The sequence below is a fragment of the Acomys minous genome, assembly GCF_964271855.1.
Source record: "Acomys minous genome assembly, chromosome: 9".
Taxonomy (NCBI): Eukaryota; Metazoa; Chordata; class Mammalia; order Rodentia; family Muridae; genus Acomys; species Acomys minous.
Window position 1 is genome coordinate 115,780,440 of NC_140490.1, and position 18,265 is coordinate 115,798,704.

The following is an 18,265-nucleotide window of genomic DNA, read 5'->3' on the forward strand; positions in this document are numbered from 1 at the left end:
AAAGAGGCCTGATTTCTGGGTGTTTGTGATAAAAATTGCACAATTCTAACAATTCATGTCTTTCCACAAGACAGAGAACAAAGGCGAGTTTTAAGCATGCGGAGTCATATGGGGCCCTTATGCAGTTCTGGACATATGGAACCAGAGATGTGAGAACACTCTTGTGGATTAGAGAAAGGAAAATTTGGCAGAATCATAAAGAGAGGAAAATTGCATCTTTGAGCACCCTTTCATTTTTTTTTTTATCAAATTATAAATATTATAAAGATCATTTAAGCATAAAGGATCTACCTTAACTAAATTCGTGGCCTTCTGGAAAATGACAAAGTGTAAATTATCAAAAACTTCTAAGAGGAATGGGTCAGCTTAGGATCAGCCACACAGAAAATTCTGATTTGGAGTAAGTGAAGAAAAAAAAATTAGTCTAAATGAGCTGCAGAAGTGACTTAGAGCAAACTTTTGTCAAGAAACACAAGTTTACCAAGGTCATGCCTCAGAGGAACTGCCTACTCTGCTGTAATGAGAAAATTCAAGTCATTTGTAATCAACACATTAATTATATGCAAATGTTGTGGTTAAAGCCTCAGAAACAACAGGTTTCCATAGTTAAACATTCTGCCTCCATGGATTTTGATTACATTATTCATTTGCTTCTAAAAACAAATGTAAAATGCCTAATTATCATCACAGATTAGTAAGATTTTGCAGTATTACAAAAATTCAAATGATAAATTAATCAAGAAAGAGGAAGAGAATAAGGGCGAACCTTAGAAGGTTTTTCCTCTATATTTAATAAAACATTTCATATATTTCTGTCTACTTAAAATATGCAGCTGTGTATGCTTAAGGTGTAGGTGTCTGTTGAGGGTTAAAAGATTCTTTAGTGATCCTAAGATTTCATAGGCTGGCTACAGAATACATGAGGTCAGCAAACTCTAGCTAAACATTTTACAAAATGCCAGTCAGTGTTCAAAGCCTTATGTGCAAACTCTCATAAGAATATTCATTGTGTAGGTGAGGTAAATTATCTCTACTTTTCCTGCTTATTTATTTTCCTCACACCCTAAAGTGGCTAGCTTCTTTGTGCATATGTGCGAGCTCAGATGTGCATGCGTGTAGAGTCCTGAAGACAGACAACTTTAGGTGTCATTTGGTTTCTGAGAAAGGGTTTGTCATTGGCCTGGGCTCCACAGTCAAGTTAGGCTGGTTCGCCAGTAAGACTGTGGAGTTCTTCCTGCCTGTGCCTACTCAGCTCTAGGATTACGAGTGCATACCGCCAGCCTGGCCTTCTTATGTGGGTTCTGGGAACAGAACGGAAGTCCTCACTCATGTTTGTGCAGCAAGCACTTCAGTAACTGAGATATAAACCCTCAGCCCTCTCTCTATATTTTCTGTATCAATTCACATAATTTCTCTAATCAGAGGAAGTCGAGCCCAAGCAATGGTGTAGGCTTTTACAACCACACCTTTCATGATGCACTCAATGGTAACTAATCGATATAAATTGGTTGGCTGGCTTTTTTGCTTTTTTCTCTTTGCCTTGCTAGAGTGTAAAAGCTATCAAGGTTGAAGTTACATTGCTTTATCAATTCAGCAATATTTTAGGCACTTAAAAATGGTTTTTGAACAAACAAAAGAGTTCTCTAAGATGGTCAGAATCAGTATCTTAATTTCAAGGCTAGACTTTGAAAAGGTAAAACTCACTCTTTTGCCAAGAGCCGCTGGTTTGATTTGCCGTCTCCTTTGTTTTACCCCTTCACCTCACAGCCTCATGGCTGGAGCCAAACTGTCTTTCCTGCAAACCAAGCTGTCTTCTATGTCACGGTTTCCAGGCATGGGGGATGGGGGGTTGTGATCCGTTCATTCTTGAAAACACTGTGTTACTCTGATCTCAGTGGACACTGTCTTCACCCCTGTTAGCTTAATTGGAACCTGTTCTCCTCTTGGGAGGGCCGGGTTGTGCAAGGTGACTTCATGACGGGCGCTGCAAACATGAAAGCCTGGCTAGGAAAGCTGCAGAGGCATTTTAGTGAAGATAAAAGGGATACAAAAAGAGGGATGTTGACAAGCCAGAATTCCGTCTTTGGTTTTGCCCAGTTACTTTCACATTAGGCTGCAACATTATAGCAGGTTTAAGAAAAGAGAGCACTGAGCTGTGAGCTGCGGTGCTCAAAAGTCTAACCCCACCCCCAAATCTCTAATAATGGCCACAATGGATAAAGTGAGTTTGGGAGTAGTTGCTCTGTTTGCAAGGAATCATAAAGAGATGATTGTTTTTCTTTCTTTTTTAATTTTTTTAATTTTTAATTTTAATTATTTATTTTTTATTTAATGAATTTATTCAGATTACAACTCAGTTGTTATCCCATCACTTGTATCCTCCCATTCCTCCCTCCCTCCTGCTTTCACCCTATTCCTCTCCCCTAGGTCTATGACTGAGGGGGACCTCCTCCCCCACTATCTGGTCATAGGCTATCAAGTCTCATCTTGGTAGCCTGCTTATTCTTTCTTTGAGTGCCACCAGGCCTCCCCACCAAGGGTAGGTGGTCAAATATGGGGCACCAGAGTTCGTGTCAGAGTCAGTTGCTGCTCTCCACATAACTGTGGAGAATGTCCTGTCCATTGGCTAGATCAGAGTAGGGGTTGGATATTTATTACTTGTATTGTCCTTGGTTAGTGCAATAGAGATGATTGTTTTTCAAGGCTATGCCTTTACTTTTAGATTCCTTAGCAAAATTTAAAATATACTATCAAACATCTATGACATATATTAAAACATGCATTCTTCTTCCATTCAATTAAGATTTACCAGACAGATTTTGAGATGAGAGACACACAGCTGAAGAAATGTAAACTGGTGGCATTTCAGTAGAAAGAAATACAAGGCAGCAATGCACTGCTTACACTGACTTATGGGAATTGTAGTTTGGATCTCAAATGATCCTGAAATATTGAGGGCTTGGGTACTAGCCTATAGTGCTGCTGGGAGGTGACAGAGGCTTGGGTTTAGCAGAAGAAAATTGTATCATTGGGTTTGTACCTTTGAAAGAGACATAGAGCCTTGCCTGTCTTCTCTTTCTTCTTCCTCCTTGGCTGAGATGATGCAGGTACCTCTCCCTTACTACATACTTCCCCCAGGACCCTCTGACTCAGAAGCCCAAAGGCAACCACCCCAGCTGGCCATAGGCTCCAACCGGTGAAACTATGAGCCAACATATGTTCTTTTCCTTCTTTTAGATAATTTTGTTTCCGTGCCAGAAAGCTGACAAACACAGAGGTGCAAGTGTGATTAGAATTCAGGAGAAGGAAAAGACTCGTTTTAAAAGTATCTCACACGAGCACTATTATTTGGTTGAATACACAAATAAATCTGATTTTCTGGATGAGGGTGTCTATGTGGGGGCAAGCATCTGAGACAGGGAGAAGGAGATGACTGAAAAGACAGAACTAATTACAGAAGAGAAAGGTAAGGAAGCCGGTGTTAGCTGGCATCCATGGCACACGGTAGGGCATTTTAGGGATTGAGATTAGAAGAGGGAACTTGGAGATAGATTGTTAAAGAAGAGGGTCCATGCTCCAGTAAGGAGTTTATATTCTGTCTACACTGCAGAAAATTGTAAGATAATTTTTAAGTTTACCATCAGACAATGGAGTCCTTATTCTGGCAGTTCGTTTGGAGCTAGAGAGATTATATTGCAAGAAGATTCTCAATGTCCCCCCTCAGATTTCCTGACATCTCCCTAAAACACGGAGAACTTGGCCCCAGACCACCATTCATTTGTACTCCTCAATCTTTTATTGCCTCTGAAAAGTCATTGGTTGGGTCCAGGTTTGGTGGCTCACATTTGTAATCACAGCACTCGGAAGGCTGGAGCAGTAGGATGCTTACAAGTTCAAGGCTAGTCTGAGCTACGTGTTGAGGGTATTTGTTTTGTTTTGTTTTTGTTTTTTTGGTTTTTTGTTTGTTTTTGGTTAGCATGAGCTATAGAATGAGAATCTCTTATTACTTTCCTATTGCTGTGATAAAAAAACAAAAACAAAAACAAAAACCACGGCCAAAGCAACCTGGAGAGGAAAGGACTTATTTCAGCCTACAGCTGTAGTCTGTCCTGAAGGGAGGGCAGGGCGGGGACTCAAGGCGGAAACCTGGAGAGAAGAACTGAAGCAGAGGCCATGGCAAACACTGCTTACTGGCTTGTTCCTTCTGGCTTGCTCAGCTTGATTGTCTACAAACAATCTGATGGAAGCATTATTTATTTATTTATTTATTTATCAATTGAGGTTCTTAGTTGTAGGCAGCTCTAGGTGCATCAAGTTGACAAAAGACCAACCAGCACAGAGGACCTTTTCAAAGACAAAGCAAAACACACACACACACACACACACACACACACACACACACACACACATACACACACACACACACACACACACACGCACACGCACACACACACACATGTATGTGTGTGTGTGTGTGTGTGTGTGTGTGATATATGTATGTGTGTTTGTGTTCCTATTTCTTCCACGTGTGTTGTTATAGTAACTCAGGCTCCAGGTTTGCTGCAACACAGAAGATGGCAACCAGAGCGACGAATGTGGAGAGTCCCACTTAGAAGTCCAATCCTAAGTTGGCCTCAGGCACCATCCTGCAGGCTGTGGCTGGCTTCAGTGGTCAGCTCAAAAGCCCAATCAATGCATGGAAAAGCTGGACTGAAATAATCCAACGTCAGCTCACTCTGCTGTACATGAGAGACTGAGGCCTGGTGGACCATCCTACATGAGACACCCTTAGAGCCTTTATAGCAGGGGGTTCTCGACCTTCCTACAGCTACGGCCCTTTAATATAATTCTTCATGTTGTGGTCACCACGCCAACCATGACATTATTTTTGTCACTGCTTCAGAATTCTAATTTTGCTACTGCTGTGAATCATAATGTAATTCTTCTTGGAGACAAAGGTTTGCCAGAGGGGTTATGACCCACAGGTTGAGAACCACTGCTCTATGGCATACCTCAGATGCTCTCTCACTACGTGGAGCAGCTTTGCCAGTCAGGCTGTGTGACCCAGCCTCTTCTTCCTGCTGTTCTAGAACACAGCTGGCTGAGTTCTAGGAAGGGTTAAGGGGCTGCTTGCAGTGTCTGCCTCAGGCAGCCTGTGCCCCTTGGGTAAATCTCAAGGCAAAGCATTTTCGATAAAGTCTTTCAAGCTGAGAGGGCAATCCCCAAGGGAGGCTACTTCATCAGCACCCCCCTTCAGGGACAGGATTGCTGAGCACACTGAGAAGGCCACCCTGAGATGGTCCTCTTCTGCCACGTGGGCTCTCTCTCTCTCTCAACACACACACACACACACACACACACACACACACACACACACACACACACACACACAAACCACACACTTCAAAGGAGACTATGGCAAGCAGCAAGTCCATAACTGTTAGTTTTTATTCGTAAGGTTAAAGACTGCACAAAGGATCTGAAGAACTCACAAAAGGAGATGTGCAGGTGGCAAATAAGCATGTGGAAATGTGCTCACTATCAAGTCATTAGAGGATTGCTAATGAGTCAATAATGAGCTTTCACGGTGTGTCTATTAGAGGGACTAAAATCCAAAGCAATGGCAACACTGAATGCTGACAAAAATATAAAGCAATTAAAACACTTTTTCATTGCCTGCAGAAGTATAAAATAGTATACATTTTTTCTGAAGGCTGCTTATAAGCCTAGAGATCCTTCACCATATAATCCAGAACTTGTGTTTCCTGGTAATTAAATATTCCACAACCAAGCATTAGGGAACCTGTTTCAACTTGCTGATTACGGGGTCTCAGAGACCCCACAAAACTATATGTGCTACTATTATTGCTTTCCAGACCTTGGTGGTAAGACCTGATTGCTGAAGATGCCACGAATTTTGGTTACAGAGCATGGGGAAATCAAGTGTGACTTAGTCTGAAAGCTAGCTTTTCTAGTGCTGGGAGATGCAATGTAAACTTCTGGGGGAAGAAAAATGAACAGATTTAGTCAGTTGTCAATCCTGTACAATAGTGACTAGTGTGGTAAGATATGCCAATTGGTGCAACAGCGAGGTGAATGTTCTAGAAGTACTGTACAATTCTTGAATTGGATTTGAAGCTTGCCCCACAGGAGAACACATGGCTGTTATCAATTAACTGGACCAAAAGCCTATGCCTGGGGAAGTCATAAGCCCTAGGAGAGACTCTACAACTATTAGTCGACAAAGTGCCCATAGCATCACGATGCCTTGTAAATACCTATCCTTATCCCCGGAAGTGAGTGCAGCTCTCACCCCTTATCAGAAAAGCTTCCTTTTTTGCACCATGGATTATGGTTAATATAGAGATAAACAACTGATAAGAGTGAAGAGAGTAAGAGTTTGTAGAGGGCTCAGCCATAATGGGATATCGATGCCATACCACCAGAGCCAGACCTAGTGTCTTCTGGACATGGAAGGGCTGGCTTTTTTTTTTTCCCCACACACTCATAGAAGCCATGGATCCCTCCACAAGAGCAAGCCAGTCGGCGTTCCAGCAAGGACAGGAGGAGGGCCTCATGGGGCCCGTGCCTAACTGAGGAGCTGTGGTAGTTGATGGCTGTTGGATAAAGGAGAGCCAATTTTCTTCATGGGCGTGGCCCTTGGTAGATTGCCCACACTTGAGTAGATGGCCCTACAGACTTTATTTAATAGTAACGCATTAACAGTGGCTCCCCAGAATGAAAATGTATATATATTCCACACAGATGCAAGATGTGAACAATTTGGGAAATTGTGGTGGGCCTGGGGTTTGGATTATGCAGGTAATCCTTATTTTCTGCTTAGTTTCTTTCTAAATCTGTAACTATTGCAAAAAATAGTGTATTGATTTTTTTAATAAAAAAGCAAATACAATATATCTTAGTTGTTTGAAGAGATAACTCATTGTAATTTAATTGTTTTGAATTTGAGGTCCTGAGAGATGTTATGCTATTAGATGACATACAAAGAGATTTAATAATCAGGGGAGAAACTGGTGTCAAGAGAAAAAAGGGCGAGGGGCAAATACAGAAGAATCAATGTTGAGAAGAGCCACCAATGCTAATGGGATGCTCAGAATGAGCTGAATTCAAAATACTGCTTGTATCTGGCTGCTATAACTCTACAGACTCGTAACGGAGCTGGCGCTTCAGCCCCAAGGGCGGGTCATAGGGCCCCGTGGTCATTACTTTCCAACTTCAGCAGAGCCCATGATATCCTGTTTCTCCAGCCCTGCCACCCAAAGAAAACCACGACACGCATCACATCGTTTTAAACTTCAAACTTTGGGGAAATGTGAAAAAAAAACCCAGAGCGGAGCTCCTCATCCTAGAATGGAGGTTCATGGAAAATGTCTACATCTGCGCATGCCTAGCTCATCCGGCGGCGCCTTACAAGCCTGGATTCCAGCCTCCTTCTTGGCTGCACAGAGCATCAGATTCTGCTCTTCAATATGATTTTTAGCTATTGTGTAATCTGAGAGAGATTTATTTGAGTGCCTATGTAAGAAGTTAGTATCCAAGGAGCCCTATATTTCTATTGCGCGGCACTCAGTATTCAGCGCGCTAAAGATTTCTTACAGGCTTTCACAGAGCCAACGAGGAGTTTAAATCCATATGACACAATAATACTTGTCCACGTTGTGAGAACACATTTCTTTTTATACGAGAATGCATTCTCACATCTCCCTCTGAAATGTCTAGAGGACTGTGGGATAAATCCATATATTGACTGCTCCCTTTTGTGGTCAAATTTGAAATGATCATTTAAGACGTAATTTGATTGGAACACTTCTCATCCTTTCTTCAGTCCTTTTCACTGGGGCGCGGTTCCGGTTTTGCAACTAAAACTGGTTTTCTCTCGAGCCCAGTAGTGATGTCCATCCTGCTCACACCAGTGGCGAGGGGAGTTCTCATCTTACTAGACTTCTCTCTTTACAGCTCTTGGCAGCGCCCCATCTCTCTCCTCAGGACACTTTCCTCACTTGCTCCCTGGACACCTCCCTGCTGTGTTTTTTTCCCCCCACTTAACTCCTTGTTAACTGCTTTGGAGTCCTGTGCGTTCATGTCTCCTTTTTTGTAATTCTGAACACTATTCTGAAACAGGACGCAGTCCAGAGCTTTGCTATCATCCTTTCTTCTCTGTAGGCAGCCTTACCTGGCCCTCTGCTTCTAAATATCACTCACGTCACTTGGTTATCCTTAGTCGTGATGTTTCCCCTAAATCCTACATTTATATTTTGAACAGCCCGCTTGGTATCTATCTCTATTAGGCCCCTTCATGGGATTCTTAAGGTTCATCTCTTCCTCTTCTTTATGTTAATTTTAAATATGCACTAAACACACACACACACACACACACACACATACACACACACACACTCATTAATCTTAACCAGCTATCATCTTCTGCTGCGTAGAACACTGGATTATACCACTCATTGAATTAAACTTCTGCTAACTCTTTTTTAAAAATGATTTTTACATTTAAATTTAATTATTTTACTTGTGTGTATGTGTCTGTGTGGTTACATATGCATATGTGTGCCTATAAATTCCTGTACCTGGACATTTTGGGGGGAGGGCTCTCTCTTGACCAGTTTGTCTGGCTAAAGAATATCTCTTCACACTCTTCTATGAAAAAGAAAGAAGGACAGAAGGAAGGAAGGAAGGAAGGAAGGAAAGTATGAAGTGAGAGGGAGGTCTGCAGAGAGGTCACAGAAATCCGCTGACTGACTAAAGAGAATGGTATAAACAAAGAGCATGCATCCCAAAGTTTGGGTCCTTTCCAAAACAAAAACAAAAACAAAAAAACAAAAACAAAAAAACCCCAAAACAAAAAACCAACCAACCAACCAAACAACAACAACAAACAAACAAACAAACAAACACACACACACACACACAAACAAACAAAACCCCAAAGACCCCGAGCCAAGAAGGTCTTCTCTGGAATTTCTTTTTTCGGTTTAATGATTAATGTAGGCAGAAGTAGAGGTCAACTGACTGTGTAAAGCAAAACAGTCCCTGGGATCTGTTTGACCTACACACGTTTGGATGACCCCTAAGACTAATGTTTTTTAAAACACGTTTTGACTTTCTCACATGGTTTGTCCATGGAGAGACATTTTGGAGTCAACCATGATGTTAATAAGTAAAAGAATTTCTGAGAAGGTTGGAAAAGGACATGGTGAGATCTGACCATAAGTGAAAATGGGAGCCAAAGAATGTTCTGAGGGAGCCCATGTGCCACGCATTCACTTCCTTGTTTCTAGAAAGACTGTTTGAGTATATTATGTTCTCTTAAGCCTTTTACTTGTTTGTTTTTGTGTGTGTGTATGTGTGTGTATATGTGTGTGTGTCTGTGTGTGTGTGTGTGTGTGTTTTAATTTGAGGATTTCGTATATGAGTACACTGTATTTGCATTCTTCCTACCCCTTCTTTATTCTTCTCAAACGCCTCTTCTATTCCCAACCACACCCTCTCAAATTCATGAACACACACACACACACACACACACACACACACACACACACACACACTACTACTACTACTACTACTCAATCTACTGAGCTCTGTTGCCATTTCCCCAGTTGTTTGGTGCTGACGCCTTAGGATTGGTGATCTCATCCCTGTAAATACAAAGAAAAAAAATCTGACCCTCCCTCTCTCGGTTAGCCATTGACTACCTATAGATATTCATTTAGGGATGGGGGCTTGCTAGTTTTTCCTTCGTCTATGTTGACACGTTGATTGGTGTGGTCTGCATGGGTCTGTTCAGGCTCCCATAGTGTTGAGAGTTCATGGGAGCAGCATTCTATCCTTTTTCAGAAGAAACCTTCGCACGGCAGACATTGTGGTCTTCAGGCTCTTACAGCCTTTCTGTTCCTCCTTCCATGATGTGTCCTTCCATGATGTGCCCTAGGTGTAGATGTCATGTTACAAATGTCCTGATTGGGCCTGGGTACCCCATGGATCTCTACACTCGTCTCCATCTGCTACAAAAAGAAACTTCAATGAGGTGGGAGGATGGCACTTATCCACGAGTTTAAGAATGAGTCTTTAGGAGGTGCGTGCAGAGTATGTTATTTTATTATATAGAGGGAGCACCTTCTTCTGGGGAACCTATGACCTCTCCAGCCAAGAGTCCTTGGCTACATGTACAGTACCAGGTATGTTGTTGTTTTTTTTTTTCAGTTGAGCCAACTTTTGGTCTAATTCAACAGACATTGTTTACTTCCCCCACACAGGCATCTTTAGGGATATCGTGTCAGTTCTATCTTGTGGTTCTCAAGCTTTACAGCTGGATAGGACTGCTGACAACTTCCATCCCTTAGTGGCCTGTGTAGTATCTATGCAAGCCAGTTCTTAGGGAGGAGGTTTTCAGGTTAGTATCCGTTTGACTTATCCACGCCCTATGACCAAAGTGTATGGTGTCTGCAGGAACAGATATCAACCTTTATATTCTGGTAGAAAACCAAGAGCAATGACAACAGTCTGCGTTGCTTTAGGGTCTTTTGGTTGGAACCCTTTGACTTACAAGTAGGAAGGGAGGTTCCCTGCCCTGGCTAGTAGTGTTAAATAGTCTGCGGTTCATAGGAGGAGCACTGTTCCCTTGTGAAGTAACTACTGTAAAACTATAAACACATGAACATAGTGTATTCTTCATACAGTCCACTTTAGCTGATTAGAATTGAGGGTGTCCATTTATAGGGAACGTGGTGAGGATAACACAGGCAGACTATTGTCTTCTCATTTTTGGAACAATGTCCCGGGTATTTAGCCACAGGTTCCTTAGGATACTCTTTCTTTTGTTTCTCTCTTTCCTTATGTCTTCTTATTATACTAAGGAAATAATCAAGTCCCTTATGAAAATTTTAAAATAGGGCTCTTGGTGGCTTTAAGATCCACTTAAACCAGAGCAGGTGTTTATCTTTGTTGCTGTTGCTGGTTTGTCTGCAGTTTTTCATCTGAGTTTACTTGGGATATGTTTTGTTGCTTCTTATGAAGGTGGAAATGCAGGTTGCAGGATTTCCTTCTAGATGAGCTTTTGCCCTGAATTCCTACTGTTTTTTTTTAAATCGTTTTCTGGGATCCATAATAGCAATGCATATACTCTTCCTCTCTTGAACAAATTGTTCTGACTTGGAAGTAGTCACTTGTGAGATCCAAATTTCTATGATGAATAAAATGTTCTTCATGGTCAGTCAGAGGGCAAGCCTGTGTTGAAGTCAGTGGGGGATCTGTTGGCTCTTTCCGTTTCAGTGGTGGGTGACTGACGTAAGCCTTAAATGCCCCTGCCCGGACTCTTCTGTTATGATTATGTTACTTATAAGCTTTTGTTAGTGACTTTTACTCACTTCCTAATGTTTAATCACCATTAACTCAGAGCTTAATCATGCTCAACAGCTATGTAAACCCTGTGACTGTGTCAAACAAAGGACTTATTCAGAGAGCTCACAGAAGACGAGGCTGCCGTTGGAACTGAAAGGGCAAACAACCAGGCAAATATTTGGTATAAAGATGAACTGTCCAGTGAAGCTCAGTTGGTTATTTCAAAGTCTTGCTTTGTATTCCTCGGTCTCTTGATGGACATCGTGGTCTGAAAATGGTTATGAAGAAAGGGGAAAACCAAAAAACAAACAAGATTAACTTCCAGGAGATCAGGTAGTAAAGTCTTTAGGACTGAAAGGTCAATCATATGTAAGTGAGGAGTTTTTAAAAGAATACAGCATTAGAAGAAAGACTGAGTTGAAATGACAGTGCAGCACACAGAAGCCTAACAAGTCACCCTGTGCCTTGTCTGGGCATTGTTAGTGATCAGACTAGATAGAGCAGAGAGAAAAGGCATACTTGAGCAGAAAAGCTGGCCAGAGGTCAAGGCAGCATTCACTCTGAGCCCAATAGGAGCCCCAGCCAGAGGGTCTGGCTGGTTGCTCGGATCCTGGGAGATCTAAGCTCCGGAGCCTAACAAATCTTGGTGACACATATACTGTTCTCTTTACTGAATCTCATCTATTACTAGGATCTTGTACTTTTTTTTTAAACAGGGAGTAGATTTTCTGAACAGTTACTCTCATGTTATAGGTGAACATATTTTTTATCATAAATGAAAGAAAATGGCACCTCAGCTCCCACGAGAACATTTAAAGTGAATCCCTTAAGATTTAGATCACTCCAGGGAAGGTTGGCAAAGCTCGTCTTTAAGGGCTGCCAAAGGCCTGAGCTTGAATCCCAGGCAGCATCTGGCTTTTTTCTCAGCTTGCTTAGAAGGAGTATGCAGTGTTTCAGAGACACCAAGGAGGAGCCAAGAGGCATCTCAAGTCCACGTTCACTTTTAATCACTGCACCATTGTGACTCAATTTTTATTTACAACCATTACTAACATATCTTAGTGATTCCAGTTCCCGCTCTCTCACACACACTTATATATTTCCCTTGTGCCAATTCACATGGTTAATTGTCTTATGTCCAAGAACAAGTCAAGAATATTTTAAAATAAAAATATTTATAGGGGATGAAGAATACAAAATACTGGCATTGTAACTGTGACCATAATTATTTCTGAGTTATAATTAATGTAAGTACAGCCTTGTTGTTTAAAATGTTCTACAAAGGAGCAAAAGGGACTGTGCTCATATCATATGCTTTCCCCCTTCATTGGGGGTGCAGGAAGGGTTTTCCTGGGCTGACTGTGTACGCGCACAGGGAAGGAAGTGCTAAGCACAACACTGGACACAGGCAGGAAGTGGATTAGTGCACAACAAACCAGAAACTCCACCCTTTAGCTTTCCCCCAAAAGACTGGGGCGAGGGTTCCAAATGGAACTTTCTTTTCACTTTAAATAATTTATGGGTAAATGTACCACAGTTTCTTTATCCATTCTTCTACTGAGGGACATTTAGGCTGTTTCCATGTTCTGGCTATTATGAATAAGGCCGCTATGAACATGGTTTAGCATATGTCCTTGTTGTGAGCTGGAGCATCTTCTGGGTATATTCCAAAGAGTGGAATAGCTGGGTCTTGAGGAAGTCCTACTCCCAGTTTTCTGAGAAAGCCCCAGATAGGTTTCCAAAGTGGCTGTACAAGTTTGCATTCCCACCAGCAATGAAGGAGTGTTCCTCTTTCTCCACATCCTTGCCAGCATGTAGTATCACTTGAGCTTTTTATCTTAGCCATTCTGATGGGTGTAAGGGGACTGATTTTCACACAAACTCTGGTGCCCCATATTTGACCATGTCTCCTTGATGGGGAGGCCTGGTGGCACTCAGAGGAAGGATACCAGGCTATCAAGAAAAGACTTGATACCCTATGATCATATAGAGGGGGAGGAAGTTCCCCTCAGTCACAGACATAGGTGTGGGGAATAGGGTAAAAGCAGGAGGTAGGGAGGAATGGGAGGATACAAAGGATGGGATAACAATTGAGATGTAATATGAATAAATTAATTTTAAAAATTTATCCATAATAAATAAATAAATAAATACATACATACATACATATATACATACATACTTTATGGGATTTGATGCCCTTACGCACCCACCTCTAAGTAGAGTCATCCCAATATCACAACATCGTTTTCTTGCCACTGCTATTAACCTTTGAGAAAATGAACTCATTGGTCACAATGTGATAACTGTTTATCAGAGTGACAGAGACATAAGAATATAGAAAACGGCCTTTCTTTCATAAAATATGTTATTAGTTTTTTTTTAAAGTACTCCATTGATAATTATTGTTTAGATCACTGGATCTAGAAAACATAATTATAAGGAGGAAGTCATCTTCTTAGTACAACTTGTTTGAAAACAGGTACTTTGATCCTTGGTTTCTAAACCGCAGTGTTCACAACAGTTAGTAAGGCACACAGGATATAGCTTGGGGGATGGAGTTTAGGCTGTGTCCTGAACAGGAGGAGAGACTACCATGGTGGTGTAATTGTTATGACTACTTTCTCAATCCATTCTATCTTGTGCATCTTATGCTTTTAAAACAGAGTACACCAGCTTTGAAAGAGGTTTCTTTCCTACGGTTTGGCAGCTTAGGCAATTCAAATCCAAGAGGCTGGATCGGATGACTGCCTTTATGCTGCAATAACTCACACAGATGGGGGAAGCTTAGAGGAACGTGTGTGTGTGTGTGTGTGTGTGTGTGTGTGTGTGTGTGTGTGTATGTGTGTGTGTGTGTGTGTGTGTGTGTGTGTGTGTGTGTGTGTGTGTGCGTGCGCGTGCAGGAGGAGGCATTGGGGGAGAGCATGCTGTGCCCGAAAGGGCATGAGAAAGGTTGAACAGGCTTTTACAAAACAATCCATTCTCAAGATAAGAACCCACGCCTACCAAAACACTTTACATCCCTCATAACCTGATCACCCCTCACAGGCTCCACCTTTCGACCCTGTTGAGTCAGAGAGGAAATCTGACAGCCTGGAGGAAACACTGCGTTAAATATAAGGGCCCTGCTGTTCCTACTGTGCCCTTTCCAGCACCTGGAGTGGACTCTCTCCCCGCCAGGGTTTTCATACTGTCAGCAAACCTGACTCAGTGGTGACTGCGAGAGTTTCTGTGATTAGTCAGACTTGAGTCCCTCCTCCTTTATTTACCATGTGCATTTATTTTACTTTGAATACGATGATGGTAACACTAGGGCATCTGTATCTAAAGCTATTGACAGTTTTTGCCAGTTCCTAGTTGTCTCTCTTTACAATGTCCCACTCGCCACTGCCTCTCTTTTTCTGGTTTGATCTTTTAGAATGTCTAATAGTTATGACTGAGACTTCCAACCCCACTCCACGCCACCCTCCTCTTGTTGTGTTACATGTGGACCACAATCACCATGGTAATTAAGGTGATAAGTGACTCAAACCTCAAAATTCAACAGTTGGCACTGATGGACAGAATCCAGATCTGATAATCATCATCTGGTTTTATTTCTAGAAGGGACTTTGTCACAAGACAGTTCCGTGATACTTTCTTAAAGTAACAAGTTTGAGTTTTTGCATAGATTTGCCTTTCTGAAAATGTGCCCACATCTATGACAACTGGCTCTGGATGTCTTCTTGGAAAGGTATTCCATGGGTGTGTTCACTTGTGCACTGCTGTCTATCACCAGCATTAATATTAGAAAGTTGGAGGTTCCAGAAAGGCTTGAAATACAGACATGTGATTTGGTTTTCGGGTACCACACTCACAGTTCCCCAGGGAGCTCAGCGAAGGAGTCACTAATCATAATTTTTGGGCTTCCGGGTTGTAGGTCCACTCCCCTTTATCTCCCATATTAGATGCTATGACTATAAAGGGAAGTGGGCTAGAGTTTCTGCTTTTCTGCCATAAACAGTCAAATAGGAGGGAGACACACTTAAGTGAAGATAAGAGACCACAGACGTTTGTTCTGATCATGATGGGCGTGGGCTGGGAAGACAACGGCTCGGTCAGTAAAGAGCCTGTGGCAGAGGCACAGAGAAACAAGTGTGGGTCTTTGGTGTGGCAGGACACAGACATCTGTAGTGCAGGGGTGCTAGAGACCAAGTTCCGAATCTCCTTGTCCTACTAATCAATGGCCTTCATGTTCAGCATTATTTTGGGGAGCTAACCCTAAATTTGACCTGTGGCACCACATTACTGCTGACAGTGCATCAGAAATATAGTTGTATAGTTACAGAGTAAAGCCAAATATAAGAGAAAAGTGGGAAGATGGGATAAGACCCTGGTTACTTTTTATAATCACATTTAATACAGATTTTAAAAAAGGAATTCTTTTCCTTACAAACGCTTGAAGTATAGAGTTGTTTTATTTAGGGGCCAAGGAGGGTCCTTTGAGGGGCAGGATATGGAAAAACCCAAGACTCAGGTTCTTTTCTCAAAGCAACTTGCCTAAATAGATCTCAGAAGGGCGCATTCACCTGGTGAAGGCTACATCCCATTAGCCGCACACACAGCTGAATGAGATGCTTTCAGGAGCCCACAAGCAGCCTCCCAAAGGAATTTTCTTTGTCAACTTCCCAGAACCCAGAAACCGAGTTAGACTGCAACTGTTGCTGTAGATCATTTCTCAGAAGAAAGAAACCAGAATTCACCTTAAAAACAAACCATGCTATAAACTGAACACAGTAGGGGCAGGCTGAGAATGAGCGCTCTCTCTGTCTCTGTCTCCGTCTCTGTCTCTGTCTGTCTCTGTCTCTGTCTCTGTCTCTGTCTCTGTCTCTGTCTCTGTCTCTCTCTGTCTCTCCCTCTCCCTCTCCCTCTCCCTCTCCCTCTCCCTCTCCCTCTCTCTCCTTGAATGGTCTTACCCTAACATTCAAGGCCACCTCCCTTTCAGTTCCTGAAAGTGACAGATATTTAAGGAATGCCCTGGGATTCCTTTGAAGGAAAACAATAACAACAACAAAACAAACAAGGCACGCTGCACAGGTAGGAAAGAAAACACGGATCAATGGCTGTTTCACTTTTATTGAAGCTAAGGATAGGGAGGCTGCTGTAATTGATCCTGGACCCCAAATACGGATTGCTGCATTTGAAAGGAGCCTTGTGCTCTTATCAAAACCTAATGCAAAATGAAGTGAGACACTAGGCCTTTTTACTTGAGAGCCTAATAGCCTGTTTCCGCATGCTTAGAATAGAGGGCGGCCACGCCAGTTTATCCACCTACTATCTCGCGGTGCCATTCTCCACCTCTGCTCCGGCCACTCCCTTAACTTGATATCTGTTTACTCTAGAGGGAGCGGGCTTTGAGAACAGATCGTAAATATCCTGGCCCAACGCCTTAGCAGCCACAACAAGGAAAAAGAACATACTCGCCTGAAGATAATGTTATAGGGATATTTAAATGTGCCGGTTAATTTTTTATCTACTTTAATAACTGTTTTTTTTTTTTCTCCTTCTCTTCCGTCTACTTCTTTGCTCTCTGTTTCTGCCCTGAAGCTGCTGGCACACAGATCTCTGCAGACAAAATCCTCCAGTGCCTACTGCAGGGCAGCCCTGTAAGCACTAGTTTTTACCGTGCCTGGGTTAGGGTCCGTTCTCCGAAATGGCAGGTGTGAGTGGCTGTTTGAAATATTCTATGTTCTTCTTCAACTTCTTGTTCTGGGTAAGTATTTTTCTTTTAATTATCAGTTTTGTACAAGAAAGAAGATCTTGAGATAAATATCACAACCAAGAACAGACTTAAGCAGAGTTAGAGGATTGGGGGATGGGGTGGGGGGAGACATTTTCCGTCTAAGTGTTTAGATTTGTTTGTCTTTCTTTGGATGTTTGGGGAACTGAAAATAAGCCAATGACTCAAAAAAATGTACTCAAGTTCTTTGAAGATAAACATTTCCCAAATGTTTTCATATTGCTGCAAGACTAAACACAGGGGGAAAATATCCTTTAATTAAAGCACAATTATTCCTAGTTATATGTAAATCAGCACTGTACGGTTTAAGGACTCCAAGGAAAACAGTTTGACTCAGTGTGGCTTCTGGTTTCCCCCTTTTGACATCAGGGTTGAAAACAGGTGACTAACTAGTGGCTGGCACTAGTGAAAAGTACATGAAAAGATCATTTTCAGAGCCCCCAGGAAAAATAATAGGTCTTGAAATACTCCAGGAGAAGCCGTGAGAGTATTTAATCACAAGAGTCAGCTAAGCCAGTGACTATGTATTAGTATTTTGAAGTCAGTATTTTGATGTGTCATCAACCCACCCTTTCAAACAACAGGGTTTGGCCTTGCAAACTATGCTTTTGCTGGAGTCTGTTGATGTAGCTAAAACAAATACACTGAAAGTATCATTTAACATTGAAAAATGAATATCGCGACTTGAAGGGATGGGCTGGGATGTTTGGGAAATAGCCTTACTGATTTATATATACAGAATAACTAAAATCTGTCCATGAGTAAAGCAATGGAAATATCCCAGGGTGCTTAAACAGAAAACATTTTTTATATTCTACATAGAAAAGTAGCTTATGCATTATTAAGAATAAAGAAAGATGGTTTTGGTGTCTGAACCTTTTGCTGGTTCAGTTCAATAAATTCCTTTCCTTTTCTTAACTAGACATGGACAGTGGGGTGAAAGAAAAGCTCCAATCCCATAAATTTCTGTTGCATTAAAATAATGATGATATAAACAAACTAATAAAACTTTGCTGTGTGAAATGACTTCCCACTTAATGGCCAGTAGCCCTAATGAATATAGGTGACATAGTAGTGAATTAAATTAATTTTAAAAACTTTTTCTTTATACTTTGT

General features: G+C 41.8%; 1 protein-coding gene across 3 annotated transcripts in view; it reads left to right on the forward strand.

Annotated features, from left to right (window-relative positions):
* The first annotated feature begins 16,329 nt into the window (after positions 1–16,329).
* TSPAN8 (tetraspanin 8) overlaps positions 16,330–18,265 on the forward strand; it is a 29,798-nt gene continuing 27,862 nt past the window's right edge. The window contains exons 1-2 of one of the 3 annotated variants that reach the window (XM_084796613.1): positions 16,330–16,446; positions 16,957–17,122. In XM_084796613.1, the coding sequence (XP_084652739.1) occupies positions 17,063–17,122 (60 nt within the window). In that variant the 5' untranslated portion in view covers positions 16,330–16,446; positions 16,957–17,062. Of the gene's footprint in view, positions 16,447–16,575; positions 16,595–16,721; positions 17,123–18,265 lie in introns of those variants that run through there. The other 2 variants (XM_084796614.1, XM_084796612.1) reach the window with 2 other exon arrangements.